Consider the following 16,988-nt stretch of genomic DNA (forward strand, 5'->3'; position numbering starts at 1 on the left):
GTCATTTGACTGGATGACTGTTGGACAAGCAGCATTCATTAGTAACACCTTTACAAGGTTTATGTCATGCTGTTCCATCAGACTTCAACTTGTGAACATTTTCTCACCATTGCATGAACACTGTAATTAAGAAAGCACAGTTTCAAGGAACAACAGCAAAAAGCCGAACGGGAGATCTTTGGCTGAGTATCTTGGACATGTTGGACTTTTTTATGATTGCTGTCAACATTGAACTTGTTCTCGTTTAGGTGTAAAACGACTGAAGTTCACTGGCATTTAGAAACTATATCAAACTTTCAGCAGCAAAGAGGAGAATTGAAGATTTTTTTCCCAAACAAAGTCACCCATCAGACTGAAGAATAACTCCAACATATTTTCTGATGTGTAATCAACAAATGAAGAAAGACATGATCTTGCTACATGTAAACTCACATTTACAGAACTTCCTTGATGAACATTGACAACTCCGATCAACCACTACTAGCATCAGTTCAGGATTGTAGTGGATATTTCAGAGGCAAATAGCGGCTGTTAACAGTAACCAAAAACTGAAAATGTCTGAATGGATTAATATCACTTATTTTGTACAGGCAATAACTGGAATCATTCTCAACACTCTAGCTTGGCTGGTCATCCTTCGCACCAAAAGCCTTCATAATATGACAAACTACTTGCTGGCATATCTTGCTGTTGTTGACAGCATTTATTGCTCTGAATTCATTTTGAATACAGTCATATTTTTTACCCAGCCACCAGAAAATTTCGTTGGTAGAGAGATCTATTGTCGGACTGTCAGCAGCGGCTTTATAGGGCTAGTGTCAGCCTACTTATCAAGTTATGCTTTGTGTGTGGTGACCTATGAACGATGTGTAGGAATAGTGCATCCATTGCACTATCCCAGAATGATGTCTCCTAAAAAAGTTATCTTGATCACTTTTATAGCATTAGGGATGTCATTTCTATTTTCAAGCCCAATTTTGTTCACAAGGAATGCTACCAATGATACCAGCTGGCCTGGTTGTAAACTGTCTGACTCATTTGACACTATGAAGAGTGTAACATTTGTGCTCTTCTCTCTATTTGCCTACCTGATGCCAATTCTTTATATGGCTTGGGCTTACTTCAAGATCCAAGCCACTCTCAAGAGAACTGCTCAACAACTCCAACAGCAGAATGTACAAGGAGCAGCCCTTGAGCTTTTTAGGGCCAGACAGAATGTGATCAGCATGTTAAGGATTGTCATGGGTGCACTGTTTGTTCTGTGGACACCACTGTCTTTGTATTACATTATCTGCTTGCCAGTCGCAAGGTGCTACATGTACATCAATTCTTTACCCTCTGTACTTAATGTATTCAACATCATGTACAAAATGAACTCTGTGATCAATCCTACCATTTACATCTTCAAATATAAGAAGTTTCGGAAAGGTCTTCAAGACATGCTGTGTTGTTGCATTGGTCGACCTCCAAGACCAAATCGGATTGGTGTTCAGATTGCTATGAATGAACAAAACATGTAAGATGGACAACAGGAGCCCTCAGTTCTCATCAAACCATGCTCAAAATACTAATAATCTGAGAGGGATAAGATCCTAGAGCTCGCTGTTGATATTGTTTTGTGTTTTACTCATCATTTTATTCCAGAATTATTGCCATTTTTAGGGCTTATTGAATCATTGTAAACTTAATAGATGTTAAATTTGCGTTGGGGATAAAGAATATAAATTTTAGATTTCACCCTTACATCGATGTGTGTGAGCACTGTATCCTCAGCACTTTCTCGAGTCCTGTGAGAAGATATCACAGGCATATTACTCGATTGGGAATTGAACCCACGACCCTAGCAATTCTAGAGCAGTGTCCTACTAGTTAGACCACAGAGACTGCCCGGTAGCTAGAGGCAGTTCGATTCCCATGTTTTGGCAGCGGGTACTGTAACAAATTTATAGATGTCAAGTTTATCCCTGATGCAAAAACCAAAATTAATATTGTTAAAATTAAGTTGTATGTTTCATGAAGCTGGCAGTGTGTTGACCTTTTGCCTTAAAGGCATTGGACACTTTTGGTAATTACGAAAAAATATTTATTAGCGTTATAGACTTACTTGGTAACGAGCATTGGAGAGCTCTTGATAGTGTAAAACATTGTGAGACCTGACTCCCTCTGAATTAAAGTAGTTTTGAGAAAGAGGTAATTTCTCACTAAAACATTTGAATCTGAGGAAAAATTCAGGCCTGAAGGCTTTCTCAGGCATCTGAAAGCACACACATTTGTGCAACAAGGGTGTATTTTCTTTCATTATTGTCAGATATCTTGCTACTTCGATATGACAAATTGAGCCAAAATTTCACAAGTTTTGTATGCATTGTTGGGTTACACCTAGTGACAATTAGCAAATTATAATTCGTGGTTTATTAAAATACTGCAATACAGCGGCTAAAAGCCGAAATGTACAGTACAGATTACAAAAACCAGTTAGTAAAAATAGTACATATAATACATAGAAAAAAATGTAACATAAAAGAGTGAGATATGATATATCAAATATGTCCAGTACCTGTAAATGACTGTGCATTTGTATTGTGCAATGTGTACTGTGTGCTACATGTATACCTTGATTGGAGTAATACAATCAGTTCAAGTGCAGGAGATAAAATTATATTCTGGGGCCTCATCATCAAGATTTGGCTTTTAGTGTGATTTGGTCAATACTCGTCAATTTAAAATCAAGGGCCTGTCTCCTTCCTGTAAGATGAAAAAAAAATCACTTAAGGACTTGTATTTTTAAAAGGTTTTGAGTTTGGCAAACAAAACCTTGTCAGCTCATATTGTGTTAATAAGAGCAGCAGTTGAAATCTTCTGTCAAGTCACACTCATTCAATTCAATTAAGTTATTGTCCAGTAACAAGATGAAAATGGTAAAATTTACATGCTAAACATTGATAAAAGCTCGCAAAACAGATCCACTACAAAACACAGTCTGGATGAGATTCATCCAGATAACATCGGGCAAACGATAGTGTTCAAAGTATTGAAAATGTATGAGTGGGCTTCTATTATTGGAATTGTACAAGGAACCATTGGAATGATTCTCAACACTCTAGCTTGGCTGGTCATCCTTCGCACCAAAAGCCTTCATAATATGACAAACTACTTGCTGGCATAACTTGCTGTTGTTGACAGCATTTATTGCTGTAACTTAATTTGGATCAATGCAACAGCGGAGAAGTACCTACATGTACCAGAGAGTTTCATTGGTAGAGAGATCTATTGTCGGATTGTCAGAAGCGGCTTTATAGGGCAAGTGTTAGTCTACTCATCTAGTTATGCTCTGTGTCTGGTGACCTATGAACGATATATAGGAATAGTGCATCCACTGCACTATCCCAGAATGATGTCTGCTAAAAAAGTTATCTGCTTCATTTCCATTGCGCTTGGAGTTTCAATCTTATTTTCACACCCAAGTCTGTTTGCAATGAATGCTAACAATGATACCAGCAGTGTTGTTTGTAAACAAACTAACTCATTTGTCAGAGTGAGGGAGGTACAGTCTGTGCTCGCCATTTTACTTCTCTACCTGTTGCCTGTCATTTTTATGAGCCGGGCTTACTACAAGATCCAAGCCACTCTCAAGAGAAGCGCTCAACAACTTCAACAACAGAATGTACAAGGAGCAGCCCTTGAGCTTTTACAGGCTAGACAGAATGTGATCAGCATGCTTAAGATTGTTATGGGTGCATTGGTTGTGCTGTGGACACCACTTATTTTCCATTTTATTATCTGCTTACCAAATGCAATGACGGAATGGTGCTTATCCGATTCTTCACTCAAACTGACTATTGTATCCCAATTCATGTACAACGTGAACTCAGTGATCAATCCAATCATTTACATCTTTAAATACAAGAAGTTTCGGAAAGATCTTCAAGACATGCTGTGTTGTTGCATTGGTCGACCTCCAAGGCCAAACCAGATCGGTGTTCATATTGCTATGAATGAACAAAACGTGTTAGAAGAACACTAGGAGCAATCAATCAAATCAAACCATGGACCATAACAATTTAAAAATCCTTCACGTTGAGTTTTTTCTACACAGGTAAATACAATTTCTTGAATAACACAATTGTAAATCAAAACAGTTTCACAAATTTCAGGCCTTTTGATTAACAATTATTTTCTTTTAATAGTGGAAAGTGAATTCATACAACCTACATTATGCACCCCAAAGTGTTCATCGTAGAGTAGATTAAGCTATAGAACACATAGGCCCTTTTCAAAACCAGGCTTCGGCTTTGGATTTGGCTCAGGCTAGCTTAGCCTTGCTGGTTCTGACAATTGCACGTGCTTTGTGTATTCGCGCTCAGGGCTTGAGACGAGAGAACGGAGCCTCAAGCCGAATCCAAAGCCGAAGTTTTGGTTTTAAAAAAGGCCATAGAGTAATTGTTGTTGATCATTCATCTGTATTGAAAACAGCGCCCTCTGGTATTCCAAAGGGTATTCATTCTAAAGCCCCAGTCACCCTTTTTCAGAATCAGCAGGAACGAAGAAGAACCAGCCGGAATGAGGAATTTTCAAAACTCATGTCATATTCGGGAGGGAATTTCAAATTGACCAAGCTTTTTAAGAATGATGTTCGATAAACCTCAAATGCAGTCAGAACTCCTCTGGAATGTCCACTAAATGTGGTTGAACGTCAACAAATTCAAACAGATAGCAGCTCGATTGTTAAGAATGTACTGCGAAGGCTCCCCTTAAGGTATGAAATGCTGCAGAATCTAGCATTTTCATCAGTCTAAGCCCAACCACCACTGATTATGGACCCCTGGACCAACAGCTGATTTTAATTTTCCCTTGAATGCGATTAGAATGCAATCAGAGTGCAGTTAGAATAAACACTTAGAATGCCGTTCAATTTTTGCTCCACTTCAAATGACTTTGAAAGTTTTTAGCAAGAGCAAAATATTCTAACCAGCCACAAGAATGGGCTCGAATATTTGGAATGCACCCAGAATGCAGTCAGAAAGTTCAGAATGCACTTCGAACATCCAGGAACATACAACAAATTTTCATTTCAATGGCATTTCCAGCACATTCTGCCTTATGTGTGACTAGGGTCTAAGGATAAACTTAAAAAACAAAAACACAATGAAGCAGTCAGAAAGAGAGCTCTTAAAAAAAGTTGACCTTGGGTCAATTACACAAAGACCTTAGATTGACTTTTTAACTGCAAATCAATCGCAGTTGCACAATAACGAGTGATATCACAATGGAAATCACCATGGCAATACTGACAAATTGTCTTGTGATGAATTTGACTGCTTTGTGAAAACAGCCCCTGGACAGAGGCTCCCGACTGTGGTGTAGATTCACCATTACAACCTGTAGGTACAAACGGTCAAGATTTAGATCATTTATAATGACCTCCTGTCACAGTTAACTCGCTAGTGCTAAATATATATTGATGAGATATTAGTTCCCACCAACAACAACCTGTTAAAGGTTAATTTGGTAACTTTTGTACCATGCATCAATTTAATATTCATTAAAAAATTTCAATCTCTTTCATCATAATGAAAAAACGAAATGGTTTTTGATGCCAGGTAAAAGCTCAATTATAACGTTATAAAAAACTGACCTACATGTCGTAGTTACACCTATTAGCAAATGAGAGTTATTGTTCTCTTATAAATGAGTTATTACTTCAAAGGACCATGCATCAATTTAATATTCATTAAAAAATTTCAATCTCTTTCATCATAATGAAAAAACGAAATGGTTTTTGATGCCAGGTAAAAGCTCAATTATAACGTTATAAAAAACTTACCTACATGTAGTAGTTACACCTATTAGCAAATGAGAGTTAATGTTCTCTTATAAATGAGTTATTACTTCAAAGGAAGCTATAATCTAAAATTAATTCAGCAATTTCGCAGGATTGCAAGAGGTGTGTTTATTGAATGTGGTATACCACCAAAGTAGATTCTTGTCATCTGACTGGATGATTGTTGGTGAGCGGCATTCATTAGTAACACCTTTACAAGGTTTATGTCATGATGTTCCATCAGACTTCAACTTGTGAACATTTTCTCACCATTGCACTCCATACATTGACTATTTGTAATTCAATGAGCGCTGTCATTGAGAAAGCACAGTTTCAAGGAATAACAGCAGAGAGCAAACGTGAAGATCTTTGGCTTACCATCTTAGACTTCAACACTTATTTATGATTGCTGTCAACATTGAACTTGTTCTCAGTTTATGTGTAAAACGACCGAAGTTCACTGGCATTTAGAAACTGCATCAAACATTTCGGCAGCAGACAGTAGTATTGAAGATTCTTACTGCAATATCACTTGGTGTAATACATTCAAAGACTGTTTGCATTCGCCAATCATACTGAAGAATATCTCTATTACATCTTTTGAGAATGTGATCAAAATGTGAAGTGAGAAATCATCGCACATTAACATATGTACAGTTCTTCATTGATAAAAGTGGACAACGACGAACAAGTACTCAAGACTGCAGCTCTGGCAAACAAAAATATTCAAAATACTAAAAATGGAATTGGAAACTATCATTAAAATTGTACAAGGAGCAGTTGGAATGTTTCTCAACACTCTAGCTTGGCTGGTCATCCTTCGCACCAAAAGCCTTCATAATGTGACAAACTACTTGCTGGCATATCTTGCTGTTGTTGACTGCATTTTTTGCTGTCACTTAGTTTGGATCAATGTCGCAGCTGAGACTTACCTACCAGAGAGTTTGATTGGTAGAGAGATCTACTGTCGAATGGTCAGGAGCGGCTTTATATTTGTTTGTACACTCTACTCATCAAGTTATGCTCTGTGTCTGGTGACCTATGAACGATATATAGGAATAGTGCATCCATTGCACTATCCCAGAATGATGTCTCCTAAAAAAGTTATCATGATCATTTTCGTAGCATTAGGGATGTCGATTCTCTTTCCAAGCCCACGTTTTTTCACATGGAACTTTAGCAATGATACAAACAGTGTTAATGGTTGCAAACGGATTTACTCATCTAAGACATTGGAGGATGTGCTCTACCTTCTATTTGCCTACCTGCTGCCAATCCTTTTCATGAGCTGGGCTTACTACAAGATCCAAGCCACTCTCAAGAAACGTGCTCAAGAATTCCAACTGCATAATGTACAAGGAGCAGCCCTCAGGCTTTTACAGGCAAGACAGAATGTGATCAGCATGCTTAAGATTGTCATGGGTGCATTGGTTGTTCTGTGGACACCAGCGTCTTTGTATGTGGCAATCTGCCTACCAGATGCAATGCAAGAATGGTGCTACATTCATTATTCAGTCACTCTAAACTTTGCATTCGAAATCATGTACAAAATGAACTCTGTGGTCAATCCCATCATTTACATTTTCAAATACAAGAAGTTTCGGAAAGGTCTTCAAGACATGCTGTGTTGTTGCATTGGTGGACCTCTAAGGCCAGACCCGATTGGTGTGCAGATTGCTATGAATGAATGGAACATTTTAGATGAACAGCAGGAGACCTCAATCACATCAAACAATGCACCATAACCATTCTTTAGTCCTACACTTTAAGTTTTGTCCACACAGGTAAATACAGTTTCTTGAATCATACAATTGTAAACAAACACTGTGTCAAAAACTTAAAGCCTTTTGATCCCGTCAACCATAATTTTCTTTAGTGGCCAATGAATTCCTACAATATGCATCCCAATGTGTTCATCGTAGAGTATATTGAGCAATTGAAATTATAGAGTAATTGTGGATGGTACATGTATTTCATCTGACTTTAAAACAGTGCCCTCTGGTATTCCACAGGGTTCCATTCTATGGACAAATAAAAAAAATAAATAAAAAAATAAAGCAGTCTCAGAAACAGCACTTTTAAAAATAGTTGAGCTCTACAGAATATTGACAGTGATGTAAATTCGACATGAGTGCAAACGGTGAGAAATTTAGATCATTCATAATGTCCTCCTATCCTACGGTGTAGTTAACTCGCTAGTGCTAAATATATTGATGAGATATTAGTTCCCACCAACAACAACCTGTTGAAGGTTTAATGGGGGGGGGGGGGGGTGGCTTTTATTTAATGTGCTCTTTTAATAATCATTAATACTGACAATACAAGGAGCAAGTTTGAGTGTGCACAATGGTTAAAATAGATGTTAAATTTGCATCGGGGATAAAGAATATTAATTTTGGTTTTTACCCATACACCGATGTGTGTTAGCACTGTATACTGAGTACTTTCCCGAGTCCTGTGAAAAAAATATCACAGGCATGTTACTCGGGTGGGATTCGAACCCACGACCCTTGCAATTCTAGAGCAGTGTCTTACCAACTAGACTACCGAGGTTGCCCGGCAGCTACAGGCAGTTCAAATCCTATGTTTTGGCAGCGGGTACCGCAACGATATAATAGATGTTAAATTTGCATCGGGGATAAAGAATATTAATTTTGGTTTTTACCCATACACCGATGTGTGTTAGCACTGTATACTCAGTACTTTCCGGAGTCCTGTGAAAAAATATCACAGGCATGTGATAAAGGTTGACCATTTTAACTAAAGGTTGACCATTTTGACTCTAACCCAGGCTGGTCGACCATTGGTTGACTACTGTGGTGGACCAGTTGGAACCAGCCTCGAGCCCATGGTTTCTTCACTGGTCCCAACAGCATGTTCCATTCTAACATGTGTTAAGCGCAGAGGGGAACCAGTGACACTTTAGCGAAAAGGTGGAAGGTTGACTAGACTACCAAACAAGTCGTTCGGGTGAGTACGTCACTGCGCATGTGCGTTGCTAGTCTGTGGTCGACCACTGGTGGACTAAATGTGCCCACTCGAACTTGCTCAAGAAATGCCTTAGAAACAACTCAGAATGAGCTTTTGACGCCGGACAAAGGTTTTATTATGACATTACAAAAAAACTGCTATAATAATTTCAGCTTTTAGCGAGAGACAGTTATTGTTCTCTTATGAGCTATTTATTACTTCATTCCTTGAAAGAAACTTTCATCAAAAAGCAATTCAGCAATTTTGCAGGGGTGTGTTATGGTGTGTTTATTGAATACAATTCAATTCAATTTGGTTTGTTATTGTTCAATTAAAAGTCAAAATTACACAACAGTAGTTAAAAGGCTAAAATTGACGAGCTTCAATTTGTTTGCATCCTTTGGTAAATGGGGCTATATAAATCCTGTTATTATTATTACTATTTCTTTTTAATCTCACTCAAAGTCTGTAAAACCATAGGTAAAACATAGAAGGTAGAACCAAAAAGCAATAAAACATGAAAGGGGAGACCGAACACAATGATACTAACTACAAGATAGCACAAAAGGCACTGTTCAAAAATTAGGTAAGCAAACAATGTTAATGAATAGACGTCACGACCGCAGCAGGGCTTACAACAGTAAAAGGGGAAAACGATACAAAGGCACATTTAGAATATGATATACCACCAACGCAGATTCTCGTTATTTGACTGAATGATTGTTGGACAAGCGGCATTCATTAACAACACCTTTACAAGGTTTATGTAATGCTGTTCCATCAGACTTCAACTTGTGAACATTTTCTCACCATTGCATGAACACTGTAGTTAAGAAAGCACAGTTTCAAGGAACAACAGCAAAAAGCCGAACGGGAGATCTTTGGCCGAGTATCTTGGACATGCTGGACTTTTTTATGATTGCTGTCAACATTGAACTTGTTCTCGTTTAGGTGTAAAACGACTGAAGTTCACTGGCATTTAGAAACTACATCAAACTTTCAGCAGCAAAGAGGAGAATTGAAGATTTTTTTCCCAAACAAAGTCACCCATCAGACTGAAGAATAACTCCAACATATTTTCTGATGTGTAATCAACAAATGAAGAAAGACATGATCTTGCTACATGTAAACTCACATTTACAGAACTTCCTTGATGAACATTGACAACTCCGATCAACCACTACTAGCATCAGTTCAGGATTGTAGTTGATATTTCAGAGGCAAATAGCGGCTGTTAACAGTAACCAAAAACTGAAAATGTATGAATGGATTAATATCTCTCATTTTGTACAAGCAATGACTGGAATCTTTCTCAACACTCTAGCTTGGCTGGTCATCCTTCGCACCAAAAGCCTTCATGATATGACAAACTACTTGCTGGCATATCTTGCTGTTGTTGACAGCATTTATTGCTTTGAATTCATTTTATTTAGAGTCACAACTATGACCCAGCCACCAGAAAATAGCGGTTGTTAACGGTAATCAAAATACTGAAAATGTTTGATTGGATTTATATCTCTTTAATCATTTTTATTATACAGGGAACTATTGGAATCGTTCTCAACACTCTAGCTTGGCTGGTCATCCTTCGCACCAAAAGCCTTCATAATATGACAAACTACTTGCTGGCATATCTTGCTGTTGTCGATAGCATTTATTGCTGTGAAATCATTTTGCGTACGGTCACAACTACGGCCCAGCTACCAGAGAGATTCATTGGTAGAGAGATCTTTTGTCGGACTGTCTACAGTGGCTTTATATATTGGATAACGCTCTTCTCTTCAAGCTATGCTCTGTGTCTGGTGACCTATGAACGATATATAGGAATAGTGCATCCACTGCACTATCCCAGAATGATGTCTCCTAAAAAAGTTATCTTGATAACTTTCATAGCGTTGGGGATGTCAGTTTTATTTTCGAGCCCACTTTTGTTTACACGGAATGCTGACTGGCTTGATTGTAAACCATCTGACACATATGACACCATGGTCAATGTATCATGTGTGCTCTTCTTTCTATTTGCCTACCTGCTGCCCATCCTTTTTATGAGTTGGATTTACTACAAGATCCAAGCCACTCTCAAGAGAAGTGCTCAACAACTTCAACAGCAGAATGTACAAGGAGCAGCCCTTGAGCTTTTACAGGCTAGACAGAATGTGATCATCATGCTTAAGATCGTCTTGGGTGCACTGATTGTTCTGTGGACCCCAAAGTCTTTTGAATTAGTTATCTGCTTGCCAGATGCAATGAGAGAGTGGTGCAACAACAGTTATCCATTCGCATTGCGTTTAGCACTTGTTTTTATGTACAAAATGAACTCTGTGATTAATCCTATCATTTACATCTTCAAACACAAGAAGTTTCGAAAAGGTTTTCAAGACATGCTGTGTTGTTGCAATGGTCGACCCCCAAGGCCAAATCAGATCGGTGAACAGATTGCTATGAATGAACAAAACATGTAAGCAGGACAGCAGGAGACCTCAATCCCATCAAATCATGCACCATAACCATTCTAAAACATTTACTCAAATTTCTGTAAGCTGGTTGTTTATTGGTCTATAAAGGTTACTAAAGTATTCTCATACATGTAGCAGGAAAGTGGAGCAAATACTGTTTCAATACTAGCTAAATCCAAGCTGAGAATGAACAGCCAATGATTTATTCACATCGACAAAATTGTTGGCTAGTATAAGTTTATTGATATCACAAACCAGCGAGTCTTAATATGCATTGTTTTGTGTAAAGCACTCTGCGCGCAAGTTTCATTTGTTCATTTTGTAAGATTTAAATGTGTTGATGAATTCCCAACTCATCAAAATAGTTGCAAGATTGAAACAAAAAAATATTTATAACTCCATATATGTCGGTCTAAATTTGGTTGTAAATCTGAAGAAAAAAAACCCAATAAATCAGTCTCTGAAACAGCCAGCACTTTAAAAAAAATAGTTGACCTTTATTTTATGACAGCATTCTGCGCCTTGAACACCCAGCTGGGTCGATATGTGCGCATTCGACTTTATTACTATTATTTTTAGTATTATATTGTCAGTGGTATAGCTTCGCATTTGGTGCAGACGATGAGGATGGAAATTATTCATAATCATCTCCTGTCACAGTATACTCACTAAAGCTCAAATATTGAGGTAAAACCCGTTGAAGGTTAATGGGGTTATTTTTGTTCCCTGCCCTCATTTAATATTCATCGAACAAATTTCATCTCTAGTCTTTCATCATGATGATATCGACATAGCAAAAAAAATGCCTTAACGAGAATATAAAATGAGTCTTTGATGCCAGCAAAGGTTCCAATATAACGTTATACAAAAAATTGAGACTGGCAATCAAACCTTGTCAAGTCCATTTTAGCGAGCACAACAGTTGAAATCTCCTGTCAAACCTACACTCGTCTGGATGAGAATTCTACCAAAACTGTGGAGGAACACTCTCAGAAATATAACAGTGTCAAGGAATGACAGCAGAGAGCAGACCAGGAGATTTGTGCCTGACCATCTTGGACTTCATCACTTATTTATGATTGCTGTCAACATTGGACTTGTTCTCAATTGTATAAGGCTAATGAAATTCTCTGGCATTCAGAGACTACGTCAAACTTTTCAGCAGCAAAGAGGAGAGTTAAAGAATCTTATCACAGCGTCACTTGATGTAGAAAACACAAAGACTGTGTGCAATCGTTCATCAGACTGAGGAATAACTCCAACATATCTTGTGTGTTTGTGATCAGCACATGAATTTTGAAAACAATTACTGAAATTGGTAACTATACAATCACTACCTACCAGCATCAGGTTAAAACCAGCGTTCATAATACTGAAAATGTATGAATGGATTATTATAACTCCACTTGTACAAGGAGCAGTTGGAATGGTTTTCAACACTCTAGCTTGGCTGGTCATCTTTCGCACCAAAAGCCTTCATAATATGACAAACTACTTGCTGGCATATCTTGCTGTTGTTGACAGCATTTACTGCTGTAACTTAATTTGGATCAATGCGACAGCTGAGCAGTATCTACCGAAGAGTTTGGTCGGTAGAGAGGTCTATTGTCGGATTGTCAGGAGCAACTTTTTATTTATTTGTATGGCCTACTCATCAAGTTACGGTCTGTGTCTGGTGACCTATGAACGATATATAGGAATAGTGCATCCATTGCACTACTCCAGAATGATGTCTCCTAAAAAAGTTATCATGAAAATTTTTGTAGCATTAGGGATGTCGATTTTATTTTCAAGCCCAAGTTTGTTCACATGGAATGAAAGCAATGATACCTACTGGCTTGGTTGTGGAATGACTGACTCATTTGACACATTGGAGGATGTAACATCTGTGCTCTTCTTCCTATTTGCCTACTTGCTGCCCATCATTTTTATGAGCTGGGCTTACTACAAGATCCAAGCCACTCTCAAGAGAAGTGCTAAACGATTCCAACGACAGAATGTACAAGGAGCAGCCCTTAGGCTTTTCCAGGCCAGACAGAATGTGATCAGCATGCTTAAGATTGTCATGGGTGCATTGGTTGTGATGTGGACACCCTATACTTTGTACTTACTTATCTGCTTGCCAGGACAGAGCTTCAACAATTGTTCATTCACACTTACCAGTGTATTCATAAGCATTTACAAAATGAACTCTGTGATCAATCCAATCATTTACATCTTCAAATACGAGAAGTTTCGGAAAGGTCTTCAAGACATGCTGTGTCGTTGCATTGGTCAACCTCTAACGCAAGACCAGATTGTTGTTCAGATTGCAATGAATGAACGAAATGTGCTCGATGAACAATAGGAGCCGAGCCGTGTTTAACCACCTCTGAATAATGGGCATCTACCATCTATGCACGTTTTGACACACAACATTTCGGAGAGGAGACGTACGTGTATGTGTACTGCCATCGTTTTTGAATAAAAAAATAAAAAAATGATTTTATATTGTTAGTTTTTATCATTAATATTTTCTTGATGGGAGATTGCCTGTTGTATTTTGTGGTACAATTACATGCCATTGAAATATATGTGTTTTGACTTTTGGATAGCTATAATTCTATGATTAAGCGGATGTTTTTATTCAGGTTTATACCCTGTTTAGCCAAAGTTTGGTTCTTGGAGGATATACCAAGTATTTATCTTTAACAATCTTTTTTTTGTGATATGGGATTATTATGATGTTTTAATGTATTTTTTAGAAGTGTTCCCTACATAAAAACATGTAGCAGAATTGCAACAACAGTCTCGCAATCAGGGAGCTCTTGTCCAGCAATCAGGGAGATATTTAGAATTACATTCAACAAGTTTCCACACTCACGGAGAACGTCAAATTGGTTCATTAAGCCATGAACAGATTTGAATATTTTCACAGAACTTTCTGCAGGGTGAAGGTTTTTATTCAAAGTCACATAAAATGTAAAAAATAACCGTTTATGACATGGAAATTGCTACATGTACATGTACCATCACCCCATTCCGACTCCCATGAACACACGCCGAGTCTACCAGGGAAAGTTACAATGCAATTCCTGTTCACTCATGCATACAAGTTTGGTTTAATAAACCATAAAATTCACTCAGCAAACCCAAAAGGACTTACCTCTCACAAACTAGGCTAATTACTGTGCAACCTAATTTTCATACCCTTTACAAAAGTGAGCAGTGCTCACTCAAGCATGAATTTATTTTCGGACTAGTTGCAGGGGCGTCAATCCGTCTTGAAAGGTAGGGGGGCCATAACATTTACGGCGTGGGATCCGGATTTTTTTTGCATTTTAGATGCTCTGTGATGCAATCTAGGGCCAATTTTGAGGGGGGATATTGTGTCATCCTTTGCCCACAGGATTATGCCCATATAGGGACACAGGGTTTCGTCTTACACCGTGCAAAACTTGGGCTTCATGATAAAGGTGGTCAAAAAGGTGGGGGGGACATTTGATATTGTGTCCCCCACCCTCCAAAAGGTGGGGGGGGGACATGTCCCCCTGTCCCCCCCCCACCCCCTGATTGACGCCCATGACTCGTTGGTGTCTGAAAGATGAGTCCAAACGCCATCCATACATGTACATATATTAACCTTTTCCCCCAGAATCATACATTTTGTTATTTAGATATTTTTAGACACCCTGTATATTGTAGTTTAAAAAAAAACATTTGTCTGTAATGAGATTCCGGACATAGATGATTTGGATTTCACGACATGTTTCTGCTTTTAAAGAAATGTCTTTACACTAAGTGTAAATTATTAAGTGTTTTTGAATAATCATACCTTTTTGCAAGCGCTAACTGTTGAATGAGGTGCATGCTGGTCTAGCTGCGATCAAAAGATCAAACTTGAAGGCTAGCTAGACCAGCATGCACCTCATTCCACGCCTAATGTGTGCGTACCAAGTATCTACGATAAAGTCTACGTTGTACAGTGCCATGCTCTTAGTGTACAATGTTTTGTGTTTTACATGTATTTAATTCCAGAAATATTGCTATTTTTAGGGCTTATTGAATCATTGTAAACTTGTAAAATTAAGTTGTACATGTACTAAGTGTAGCCAGCCTAGTGTTGACCTTTGGCCTTAAAGACACTGGACGCATTTGATAGTTACTAAAAATATTAAAGCATAATATAAACATATTTGCCAACAAGAAACGGAAAGCTCTTGAAAGTATAACACATTGAGAAACGACTCCCTCTGAATTAAAGAAATTTTTGAGAAGGAAGAACATAATTTCTCACTAAAATATTTAAATCTGAGAAGAGTTTCAGGCCTGAAGCCTTTTTGTTCTGGCATCTTTTAAGACCCCTAAGGGTTTTTTTCTTTCATTATTTTCTTACAACTTTGATGACGAATTGAGCCAAATATGTTTAGATTTTTAATTTTATGCATATGTTGAGATACACTTAGTACAAATACTGGTCTTTGAGCGTTAGCAAAATGTCCAGTACCTTTAAGTGACTGTGCTGTGTATGTTTTTATGTGCAATGTGTACTGCATATGCTACATGTATACTAGAGTATTGATTGGAGTATTAAAATCAGTTCAAGTGCAGAAGATAAGTCAGGGAATCAATGTGTGGTGAAGATAACTAAGGGAATCAATGTGTGGTGAAGAGGTTTTCAACTAGTGGTTTAATCCCTAACGAAGAGACGAAGTCGAGGTAAATTATCAAGAACCAGGCCTCGGCGGGTTTGAACCACTACTTGAAAATCCGATTCAATCCACTTTGATTCCCATTCATAAATACCTTTTCGGTCAAAAACATCAACACTTTTTGGTCAAAAAGTAAAATAAATGCAAAAATTATGATTGTTCAATGATTTCTTTCAACACAACACCCCTCCAGCTATGAAATGGTAAAGCCCTCCGCCGCCCTCGGGTAAACAACTCCTTATAAGGAAATGTTGTGCGCGTCGCGCGTATCGCATGATGTGGCACAATTGTTTCAGCCGTTGCTCTCGACCAATAGGAATGAAGAAATTGTCTTATAAGAACAGGTGCAAGCTCGCGTGTCACGCCCATGTTTCAACACTTTTTACTGGTCATAAACAAAGGTTTATACACACCCACGTGACGCGCTCTCCACCAATAGGAATAGCGAAACTGTCTGAGGTGTTTATGAATATATATTTTTAACTTAATCATCTGGATTTTGCTTTTTGGCTCATTTTGGTGAAAATCTCGTCATTTTTAAATAGAGGACCGGCCTCCTTCCCGTATCTCTACATTATTTGTTTGTTTTTCACGTAAGCTGAAGTTTGTGCGAATCGCCAAGCAAATCGTACATATTGGCCCCGATACACTAGCTTGTGCCATGTGTGGCTTTATCATCACAATTTTTATTAATTTGATCTTGATTAAACTATAAAACAAAAAACAATAATAGTAACCAAATTTTAAAAACTATTCTCCTGAAGACAGTCAGAGCATACTGATTGAAACATTGAGTTGTTGCCAACAGTTCATTTAGAACCAACACTACTCCAAAGAGATATTCAAATGGTGTTACCACAAACCTCTCTTAATTATACTTCCACCATGCAAAATTCAAAAACTATATTCCTGAAGACAATCAGAGCATACTGATCAAAACGTTGAGTCATAAACCACCTGTTCAGAACCAACAATACTCAAAAATATTCAAATGGTGTTTCCACAAACCTCGCTTTAATTCCACAATGCAAAGATTCAAAAACTATTATT

The 16,988-nt window shown here is 37.9% G+C and overlaps 2 protein-coding genes across 3 annotated transcripts in view; one reads left to right on the plus strand and one right to left on the minus strand.

Annotated features, from left to right (window-relative positions):
• The window catches only part of LOC139938781 (uncharacterized), a 46,897-nt gene that overhangs the window by 21,713 nt on the left and 8,196 nt on the right, over positions 1-16,988 (minus strand). The window lies entirely within an intron of this gene.
• Positions 10,402-11,253, plus strand: LOC139938097 (galanin receptor type 2-like). The gene has a single exon (XM_071933477.1). The coding sequence runs from the start codon at positions 10,402-10,404 to the stop codon at positions 11,251-11,253; it is 852 nt and encodes a 283-aa protein (XP_071789578.1).

Source organism: Asterias amurensis, chromosome 6, assembly GCF_032118995.1.
Source record: "Asterias amurensis chromosome 6, ASM3211899v1".
Classification (NCBI taxonomy): Eukaryota; Metazoa; Echinodermata; class Asteroidea; order Forcipulatida; family Asteriidae; genus Asterias; species Asterias amurensis.

What these genes read in the sequence shown, in the direction of transcription:
- LOC139938097 (XM_071933477.1), top strand. Translation starts at nt 10,402, where the DNA reads ATGACAAACTACTTGCTGGCATATCTTGCTGTTGTCGATAGCATTTAT.